General features: G+C 45.4%; 1 protein-coding gene across 1 annotated transcript in view; it reads left to right on the forward strand.

The window, feature by feature from the left end:
• Nucleotides 1-328, forward strand: part of B4galt1 (beta-1,4-galactosyltransferase 1) — a 46,270-nt gene extending 45,942 nt beyond the window's left edge. The window contains exon 6 of the mRNA XM_023716086.1: nt 196-328. Coding sequence (XP_023571854.1) covers nt 196-328 — 133 coding nt within the window. The remainder of the gene's footprint in view (nt 1-195) is intronic.
• The last annotated feature ends 11,096 nt before the right edge of the window (nt 329-11,424 follow it).

The following is an 11,424-nucleotide window of genomic DNA, read 5'->3' on the forward strand; positions in this document are numbered from 1 at the left end:
TCAGCCCACCAGGGGGCGGGGCTGGCTGGCATGTGGTGCTGGGGGATTGAACCGCGGTCCCTGTGCTTTGCTAAGCTTGTTCTAAGTAGGTGCCCCAGACCACTGAGCCATCTCACCAGCCCTGGGAAAAGGACATTCTAATACTTTCTTAACATTCCTGTTCTGACGCCTTCCCCTTGCCTTTTTTCCATGCAGGTTTTCCCGAATTGCACACACAAAGGAGACAATGAAATATGATGGTTTGAACTCACTCACCTATCAGTTATTGACCATAGAAAGATACCAATTATATACCAAAATCACAGTGGACGTTGGGACACCAAGCTAGCATTTTGATACAGATAAGAGACTGAAAACGGCCAGGGACGTCTGCCGTGCGACTCTGCCAGTCTGTGGGCTGGTCCCTCTCATGTGTACAACCTGAATAATAGGTCCTTTCCTTCATCATTCAGACACCTTTCTGGATGGCCAGAAGGAGTGGAGCATTTTGTCCGCAACTTGGTGTGGCAGGTGACTTCTTAGCAGTACAAGGTGTTTATCGGTGTAGAAGCTGTCAGCCTGTATGGGCTTCCTGACATGTTCACAGGGTCATCCCAAAGCCTCAGAATTGTGCACAGTTTAAAATTGATGACTATGGGACTCAGTCCCACTAATGAAACTGCTAAAGTATGAAATGCATAAGGATTTTGCTTTAAATTGTGACGTTCTTATGACTTCATGAAAAATTGGAGACTGCTGCTAAAATTGGTTAGTATGATATCTTCTGATTATAAAGTTTTAACAGAAAAACAAAGTTTCAACCAGTCTCATATTATGTCCTCTCCCTCACCTTCGTTCAGTGGTATGCAACTATTACAATCACTGTGTGTTGTGTGTCTTTTCAGAAAAATTTTAAAACTTGAGCCTTGAACCTTTGTCCTGCTTATGTATGAATCCCAAGGCAGCTGTAGCCATCAGAGCAACGGCCCTGGGTATTCTCACTTACAGTGCCTATCTCTAAGTTGTCTGATTTCTGAATGTAAAGATTTTTTAAAAGAAGCAGCTTATAGTATTTTAAAAATCAAGTTCTAATTATGGTCTAGCTTGATTTTTGTGTTGATCCAAATTTACATAGCTATTTAGTGTTAAGTCATGACTATTTTTCTGGGCATGTTATGTAAACTTGAATTGCCTGTGTATTTTTTTATTGTGGTGTTTTAAATGTGGGAGGGGATTGAACATTTTTTTAGGAGAAAAAAAAAATGTATGCTGTAATGGCCACAGATCGGCCCTCTTGATTTAGCTGACAGGCCAGGTTTTATGAAGAGCAAAATCATCTTGGATCCTTTGATGTGGGTAAGGCCTTCTGGTCATCATTATCCTGCCAGACGTCGGGAGCAGAGACATGGGAGCCAGGCCCAGCCTACTGGGCACAACCTTCCACCTCTGCCACCCTCCCCAGGTGGGAAGCACCAAGGGCCTCAGCCTCCTCTGACTGACCCCATAATGCTCTAAGCTGTGGGGTTGTAAATGATAGGGGTCAGGTTGTTTACATCCCCTAGCCCCTCCCTAGCTGAGGGAACCTCTGTTCCAGGCAGGGACTGCTCCCCAGAGCCTCTGTGGTCTAACTCCCAGGCCCACCCTGCATTATTGATCTTTCTCCTTCCTCCCTGCCCTGCCCTGCCTTTCTCCTTTCTTCCTTCCTCTTCCCTTTAGTTCCTTTGCCTCTTGCCTTTTCCTAAAATTTGCCTGTGGCACTCAGGGTCAAACAGACTATTCATTCTTCAGCATGACTGTGCCTTTTAATTAGTGACCCAGACCCACACCCCCAGTTCCCCGCGAGAACTCTGGTGCCTAAAGCCTCCCATTCCCCCTCAGGGTTTTAGCAGGTGCTCCCACCTCTGTGAAGCTAACCCACAGGGGCCCTTCACAAACCCACCTCTCCTCTGGTGAGATGGCAGATGGGACTCCTACCACAAAATGCCTTTCCCAGATCCATCCTAGGCAGAGGTCCTAAGGTTCAGCTGCCTGATCCAAGCTTGAGCCCTTTGCTGTGGCAGTCAGGACCCAAGCTACTGCCCTCCTGGGCACCAGCCCTGATTGTGGAGGCCAAATTGATGCCTGGGCCCTAATCCTACCTGTGCCTTTATCGCTTTGAGCATCTTGAATGCTGACTGAGTTCTTTCTCCAGAAGTCTTTGTTTTGATTAGAAATTGCCTTCCTCTGCAGAGCAGACAGGCCAAGGCAGGGCATTCCTCCATCAGTTTCCCATGCCTTAAAATGATATTAACACTGAAACTGACTGCACTATGAGAGTTTTGAGAAATACAGAGGCCTTCCTGCCCCTAGATCCTGACTTCTCCAAAGTGCCTTAAAAAAGGAAACAGATGCCCTGAATGGTGACTTGTTACTTCCTTCACTCTTGAAATTCAGCTTTTTTTTTTTGTTTGTTTCTTTTTTTTCCTGTTACAGTTTCATTCATGTGAGTATGAGGTCCATTCTCAGAACCTGCTTCACCTGTACCGCCTACTTGCTGACTTGCCATTTCTCTCAGGGGGATCCCCAGGTCCAAGGCACAACAGTGACATTTGCCCAGCCCATGAAATGCTGTGGGTCCAGTTTCCTCGCTGGACACTCCAGGGCTGAGGGTTCAGGGAGCATTTCCTTCTCCTGACAATCATTCCTGTGCAATTGGGCTTTTCTCTGAGTCTGTCCATCCTGTTACCAATGACCCCATGAGACATGACCTTTGAGAAAGAGTTGGCACAGGAGAGTAAGGGAAATGTTGGACTGACCTTTAGCTTGCCCAAGGTTTCTGCCTGGATGTGGAGTGCCTCGCAAAATCAGGAAACAACTTTTATATCCTCAAGACCTGTTGTGCTATGTATTTTTATTTCTCGCATATGCAAATATGTGTATTTACTGTGTTAGTGTGGGATATCTGATCTTGGTGTTCAGAACGGACAACTGTATTTTTGCCTGTGAAATCCAGTAATATAACATAAATAAATGACCCTATCTTTGTAACTATGGGTGGCTTTTCTTCTTGATTTTGGGCCTTCTTTCAGAGCTGGAAGGATCTGAGGAAAACAAAGATGTACCTTTCCTATCCCTGTCCTGCTCAGGGTATCCTGGCTGTGGGGTTGGTGGGATATGTGTGCCCCCCTGGAATCAGAAGTTGTCCCATCTGAGCCCTGTTTTCCTTTTCTGTCAATGTGGATAGAAACACAGAGGCTTTGTTTAAAGCCTAAAAGAGATGATATATTTAAACCAATGACAAGACCCCTCACAGGTCTTTCCTCAACACAAAGGATCTAGTGCCATTCCAAAGCAGAATTTTCCCTATTAGTTTTTGGTCACATTTGCTGTTTTCAACAAATGCCAAGATAGTTCAGTACAGATCTTGGCATGTGTTTGTAGCATAATTTTTTTTTTAGGTTTTTTTTTTTTTTTTTTTTTTTTTGTGCAGGGTCTCATTATACAGCTTGGACTCATAGTGATCCTCCTATTTTCAGCCTCCCTAGTGCTGGGATTACAGGTGTACACCACTATGCCCAGAGTCCATCGCTAGCTCAGTGTACCCAGTGGGAGTGGCAGGGGGAGACGGCACGGTATGCGGTGCCAGGGATTGAACCCTGGTTCTTGTGCTTGCCTGAGCAAGCACTTAGTCCGCTGTGCTATCTTGCTGGCACTTGTGGCATAATTTAAATGACATAATCCAAAATAAAGTTTCCAGGAGGGATAACCAGGGACCCTAAAGTTGTTTAATTTTGGTTGTTACCTAGGTACTTGAGACAGTAAGTGTCTGGGGTGCGTTCTCCATGGTGGCCCTGGTCAGGCCCCAGCAGCCTCTCCCATGCTACCTAGGTTGCATTGGCACTCCTACAGAAGTACAGCACTATGTGCCATTGGCAGCCCCTGCAGCCCACTCCAAAGGAACTATAGGCCCTGTTAGTATGAAGGTTAATGTGACCATTAGTTAGGAAACAGGAGCTTAGGACACAGCCCCTCAGGGCCACCCCAGAGTCATTTGACTGTCCCTGTCCATCATTGTGACTGCTCCAGGGATCCCTAGGAAACCTGAGCCTGAGCAGATGTGGCCCAGGTTCAGGCGTGACCTTTAAAAAAGATACCTACGGACCTTTGGACATAGTGCTGCCTTAAAGAGTCTGTGAAAAACCAGTGCTTTATTCCTTTCTTACACTAGCATTCTCAAGATTCCACTTCTGACGCCAGATATGTGGTGCTTTCTCCTTACCAGTAATCAAGTTGGTGGGCACCAGCTGGGTGTCCTTATAGTATAACTAACTCTGACACTGCCATGCTTAGAATGGTTCCCAGAGGCTAAGCGCTCAGCCACAAGATTGTCCCCACATCAGATATCAGTCACAAATAGTAGTTTGTAATCTGTGCATCTGACCAACCAGCTATAGATTGGGGTTCCCACAACAAGCTCCTAGCATTCAATGAATGCTCAAAGAATAAACTTATACTTTCTGGTTTAGTACTAGAGGACATGACCGAGGATAACATTAAATAGCCAGATGAAGAGAGGCACAGAGCCAGGCCTATGGAAGGGGAGAGAAGCCTCTGCTCTCTATAAGTGGGCCTCAGGTGCCTCCCATGTTAGACCTCCAGGAGCTCATCCCAACCCTGTGCCTTAAACACTGCATGTCTAAGGTCTGTCTGCACGGTTTGTGTCATTGGCCACTGCTGATCCATGCAGCCCGAAGCTCTCCCCTTCCTGGTGCATGGTGGGTAGGGCTGAAAGTTGCTTATTAAAAACTGCTTCCTCTTTCTGGTTATTAGCCCCATCCAGTAGCCCACCACAAGGCACCTCACTAGAATGAAAGATACTCCTGTCACATTGGAAATTCCAAAGCATTTTAAGCTCTGGGGCTTGTTGAGGAGGCTCATGGTGGTAGCTGAGACCTCCGGGTTACTCTCCTAGAACAAAAGATTCTTTTAACACCCCTGTTGCTCAGGAGATTGCAAAAGTTTTAGGAATTCTGTGCCAGGAACTAGAGGCAAAGACCAAATATTTCTTTATTAAATCAACATAGATTAGATCATCATACAGGGCTTTGCAACCTGTAAGGTCTGGGTTAAAAGACCAGAGTGAAAAGTACACCCTTCCCTCTCCCAGGACACACAGACCCACACATGCACATTCACACCAGCATGCACAGCATACCTGGCATGTGCCTACAAGAGGCCTGAGTTCAAATCTTGCCACTACTTCTCGTCAGTTCTGTGATTAAGCAAATGACTCCTCTGCCTCAGTTTTGTGATCTACTATTTCTTACAGTTGTTAAGAAAATAAAGAGCAGGCATAGTGGTGCACACCTGTAATCTCAGAACTTGAGAGCCTGAGGAAGAAAGATTGAGAATCCAGAGCCAGCTTGGACTACATAGCTAGCTTACAGCCAACCTGGGGTTGCATAGTAAGACCCTGTCTCCAAAAACGAAACAAAACTAAAACAATCCAACAACAACCAGAATCTCAAAAAGATTGAGTTAATAACCGTATATCACTCTGAATATGCCTTATAATAATAATAAGCATAACAAATGCCTACTAATTTTTTTTAAGGCTTGTGGGCACTTATGTTGACCTGTACATGAATTTCTCTATATACACCACACAGATCCAGATATCCTCCAACTGCTGAGAACCTTCCTTTTTCCTCTTAGGTGCAGGTCTATAACTCTGTTGGGGCAGTTGGGTTGGTGAATATCAAGATGACAGTTCCTTCATCTTCTAGAGACACTCAGGACCTCACTAGCAATGGATTCCCTAACTCCACTTGAGTGGTGTTTGGAATGGCAGCCTTACACAAGATCATGCGCTCCAATGGACCCAGGAAGGGAGGTAAAGGGAAAAAGGGGGTCATGGACAGTCTCCTTGAGAAATGCTGTCTCTTCCACTTCACACAGGGCCCAGCATGAAGCTGAGCAAGGCAGAGCCCGATAACCATGAGAGTGGGTTTGGTGGGCACTGGATTCCCCCATATGCTCCCTCTTCCATAGATGAATATCAGCTGGGTGCCAAGTCACTGATGTATGAATGAATGCCTTCTGGAGGCAGGGCAGTGGTGCTCAGGGAGACAGGTGTCTGTGAGGTGTGTGAAGTGGAGCTTTCCTCACAAGAGAATCTGCTGCTTTTGAGTCAGGCAAGCTGTGTGTGGAGAGGGTGAAGGTGAATGCAGGAAATGAGATGACCATATTTCTTGTTCCAGTTTTTAGCACATAGCCAGGCTCCCCTCCTCTTAGTTCTAGGAAATGGGCTTTCAGATTCAGATGTTCCTAGAGGTTAGGTTCTTAGAATTGGAATAGTTCCTCCCTTGTCATAAAGAAAATGAGATTCATCTGGCTGAGCTGCTCATACCAGATGAGGCTCATTTCCTTCTTCATCAGGGAACATGGTGGCTTCTGCCTTCATCTAGGCTTTAGGTCCTGTATCTAGAGTGTGAGGAAGAGCAATCTGCAGGGCATGGTTGCTATGGGGTGATGAGGCCCTATAGGAAAATCAGAGGAACATCGCACTCCAAAGACATCCGTACTTCAACAAGATGCATGCCAGGGTCATCATGGTGGGAGGTACAAGAAGTTGTCACCAAGGATAGGTCAGTCATCAAGGTATGAACGTCAGATCACCATGCAGGGTGTCCAGGAAGTAGGAAGAGGCTCTATAGGCAGTAGTCATGATCGTTGGTGCTCTTTGCATTCCTGCTTGCTCTGGTGACTCTGGACAAGTTATTTTCCCTATCTGGACCTCTATTTGCTCTTTTATTTTATGAATTACCTTCAGAATCCACCCCTGGTCTCTTCATAGTTCTTCTCTTCCCCCAGTAGGAAATATCCAGGTCTTGGGTTTTGCTTTTGATCCCAAGGCTAACCATTCCTGTGATCCTGGAGGTAGTCACTCTATCTCTGGGTCTTCATTTGTAAAAAATAGAAGGACCATCCTTGAGGGCTCCTTCTATCCTTCCAGGGCTTCCTTGGGCTCCAAAGTGTAAACAACTGAAGTTGTACCTGGCAAAGGAGGGATGGATACTGTTGTAGGTGCCATCACCTTCTCCTCTTAATGACCCTCCGGGCAACCAGCAAGCTTCCCCTACCATGCTGACTGCTGCCCCTCATAGGCATTTCTTTGTCTTCGTTCTTATTCCTCTTACCTGTTTTCCCTTAGGTTTTCATCCCCTACCAAGCTCAGCAGGCCCCAGAACACCCAGGAGACCTGAAGGAGAAGTGGAGGGATAAAGATGGGGTGGCTGAGCCTCTGCTCAACACCTGGGAGAAGCAGGTAGGTTTAAAGGTAGTGTAGGAATCACTACCATATCCAAGGCCTTTTCCACTGGACCACTTGTCCCACTTCAGATGATCTGGGATTTCATGACTTTAGGAAGCTCCCATCTCAAAAGAAAAACAACAACAACAACAACAACAACAAAAAACTACCTCTCAATAGAAATGCTAAATTAAAGCTAAATAAGCCTTTCTTTCCAAAAAAAAAAAAAAGAAAAAAAAAGGAAAAAGAAAAAGAAATGTGAATTAAAAACAAGGATGCATGCCCATTATAATGGCTATTATTAACAGAAATGAAATTCATGTTAGCAAAGATATACAGAAATTGGGACCTTATGCTGGTTGGAATATGAAATGGTACATTGCCCCTGGAAAATGGCATGGCAATTTCTGAAAAAAAAGTTTAAACACAGAATTACCATATGATCTGACAGTTCTACTTCTAGGTACATACCCTCAAAGAAACAAAAGCAGGGACCTGCACAGATCATTGTAGCACTGTACACAATAGCTAAAAGGAAACATACCGAGTGTCTATCAATGTGTGGCTGGATAAAATGTGGTATATGCATACAGCAGGAGGTTATCCAGCCTTTAAAAGGAAGGAAATTCTGATATACACTCCAACATGGATGAATTTTGAGGAAATTGTGGTAAGTGAAGAAAATCAGTCACAAAAAGGTAAAAACTATAAGATATTGTATACAAGTTCCCTACAATGGTCAAATTCATAGTCAGGAAGTAGAATGACAATAGATGGGGGCTAGGGAAGAGGAGGGTGGGGGAATAGTGTTGCATGAATTCAAAGTTCTAGTTAGGTGTTATGGTAGATGATGGTGGTAAGGATAGTACAAGATAAATCAACTATATATCTTTAAAAATGTTTAAAATAATAAATTTTATGTTACATATATTTTAATCACAATTTTATTTATTTATTTATTTATTTTTTGTATTTTAGGGAATGGTCTACAGGGTGCTCAGGCTCTCACTACTAGAACAGACTCTTAGTGATCTGCTGGTTTACAGCCTCCCAACAGTTGGGATTACAGGTTCACACCACCACGCCCAGTCTCAATTGCCATCTCAGCATGCCCTGGGGGGTGGGGGCAGCATTGCAGGCCCAGGGATCGAACCCCTAGCCCCTGTGCCTGCTTGCAAGTGCTTTAATCCACTGAGATATTTGGCTTCCCCTTTAATTACAGTTTTAAAAAATCGAATAAGAAGGATACCTGTGGTCAAGGCTTGATGTCAACTGTTCTAATCTAGAGATAGAAGAGAGTGACAGTCTGAGAATCTACCGTGAGATTTAAGGGAGATGGGCTGGCTATTTGAGACATGCCACCTGAGGACATACAAACCACAGGGACTCAGCCTGGTTGCTGAATCCAGCCAACACTGTCCCAGAGGAATGGCTTTTTGGTTGCTATATTTTCCCAAGACAAAAGAGCTTTCCTAGGGAGGCTAGGCTATGGCAATGACAAAACATATGTACAAATATTCCCTTGGTTTTTTGGGACTTGTGGGGAGAAGGTGAAACCTAGACTCAAGCAGACCCTTAGAGCGTCAGACAGAGCTGATTTCCACAGTGGTTCCCATTTATCGTTGGCAAATCTAAGGATTGGGCTGGAGATGACTGAAAGGAAGAAATGTTCGAGCTAGACACACATTATACCTGGGGATGAAAACATGGAGAGTCACCTAGACAGGTTGCATAGAGATGGAGAGGAGGGCTTCCTGGCACCAGTAGGGACAGTCCAAGCTCTGCATCAGACCCCGTAGGGTAGACAGAGCATTCTAGAGACTGGGACCATCACTTGCAGTTTGGCCAGGGTGTTACCACTTTGGAAAACCTTTCTGGGAATGGATTGTAGAGAAATAAATCTTAAAAGTGGATCAGTGCTCAGATCCCACTCATCTGCTAGACATTTAGTCTAAAAAAACAATCTATTCCCTGATTTCATACATATGGGGAGCAGTAATTACCCTAGTGCTGCCCATAACCCTGGAAAACATGAAGCCACCACCAACAAGGGGCTGTGCTAAGTAAAGTGAATTACATTCAAACAAGTACTATGCAACCACTGAGGATTAAGTGGATCAACATTTATTGATTGAAAAGAGGTATAAGGGAAAAGAGCAATCTATAGCATGGGATTTTCATACATGGCAGGGAAGTTGATGAATAATTTAGCACAGACATTATAATTATTTGTGGAAGCAGATCCATAAGCAAAAAATTTGAGAATGATCTCTCCCTCTCTGCAGACTGGGTTGAGGATTTTGTTCTGGGTGCTCCACGATGGCACAGCAACTTTTGGTGTTTCAGCCTCTGCCTGAGGACTGAAGCCTTTGTAGAGTATGGGCCTATGGGCCTCTTTGGAAGAAATGGTGGGGTTGAGTATATGGCCCAGTAGAACACTTGCCTAGCATGCTCAAGGGCCTGGGTTTGACCCCCAACAGAGATGAGAGAGAGACAGAGACAGAGACAGAGAGACCAACAAAGACACACACACAAAGACAGAGACAGAGTCAGAGAGACAGTTGCTCCCAGAGGACTTTCTCTCTCTAGCTCTGAAGGGGCAAGTTTGGCTGGAGGCACCTGACCAGGCCTTGGAAAAAACCAGAAGTCTAGGAGGAAGTGAGAGTGACCCCACTGCCAGTGGAGTTTGGCTCCAGGATCCAGGAGCTCTGCATTTTTCCCAGGGAAGCCCTGACATCTGGATTTTAACGTAGATTTGTGCCTGGAGCTGCTGGAGATTCATTTCCGGGCCAGATGTAAATGCTGGACAATTGGCCTGTGCTCTTGGACCTTTTCCCTGACTGGGAGGCATGTGCCAGGCCATGACCAGCATGAGTGCATGCTTCTATCCTTCAGTCCCAGCTGGTGAGGTGCCAGGGGCTGTGTGCCCAGCTCTGCCCCACCCGCTCAGTTTCTTGAAGCCCAGCCAGCTGGAGCTGCCTTTGTTGAGAGCTTTAAACAGGGTGAGTCCCTGGAAGTTAGCCAGTCAGGGCCACTGAGCTAATCAGAGGGGCCTTCAGCGTGTTCCCTGCCTATGAAAGTACCCTGTCGCTGTGGTTGCATCACCTTTGTTTGTTTTGTTATTGTTTTCTCTTTCTTTTTTTGTATTTTTGTTTTATTTTTTTCTTCAGTTTTGATTTTTGAGACAGGGTCTTGATTCAGGCTGTCCTTGAACTCACTGTGTAGCCCCGGCTGGCCTTGAATTCAAGGTACTTCTCATGCCTCAGCCTCTCAAGAGTTCTGGAATGACAGGCGTGTATCACCATCCTCCACCCAGCTGTAGAACCTTTGGACTTTCCTGACACAAAACGGATAGGTCAGCTCCAAGGTCTCAGCTCTCTAGCTCCCAGTAACTGAAGGGATCACTTGAGGGAGGGAGGGCTCAGGAAAACTCTGAACTGCTGACATTGTAATCTCTTGCCACGTGTTTATCCCTTCCCAACACACTTAGAATTTTCCTACCCGCTGTATGTTATTCATTACAAGAATTCCCAACCATGGAAACTTAGGCTCAGGGAGGTCACATGACTTGCACAAGGTCACACAAGGTTAGTATCTGATCTGGAAGTCTAGAGACCTAGCTCAGGGCTCTGGCCACTACAGCAACTCTTCATCCAGTCTCATTGTCCCTCTCCACTGCACAACATGGATGCCAGAAAAAAGAAAAAAAACCCACAAAAACAAACAAACAGAGGAAGCCCTGGTTCTAGCTATATCTCCAGCCCTTTTTATTTTTTGTGACAGGATCTCACTGTCACTAAATTACCCAGATTAGGTTTGAATTTGTGATCCTCCTCTTTGGCCTCCCAGAATGCTGAGATTACAGTAGTGTGACACCACACCCAGCTAGGATACGTTTTGTTTTGTTTTCTTTTTACAGTTTCAGAGGTCTTGGGAACCAGGTAACTTGGCAGCATTATCTGTTCTGGGGGCGTTAATGATGCCTCTGCCAGGAAGACACGTGACTGAATTTACCCTAAAATGCAAGAAGGCCTGAGGGTCAGGGGTCCCCTCAGGGCTAAGTACATCTGTGGACTTAAGAGAAATGGATCTTTCTGCCTCTGGACTAATCTGTGAGTGACACCACTGCCTGATTCACAGACAACACAGCTCCT

This window comes from Octodon degus, unplaced genomic scaffold, assembly GCF_000260255.1.
Source record: "Octodon degus isolate 3935 unplaced genomic scaffold, OctDeg1.0 scaffold00045, whole genome shotgun sequence".
NCBI lineage: Eukaryota > Metazoa > Chordata > Mammalia > Rodentia > Octodontidae > Octodon > Octodon degus.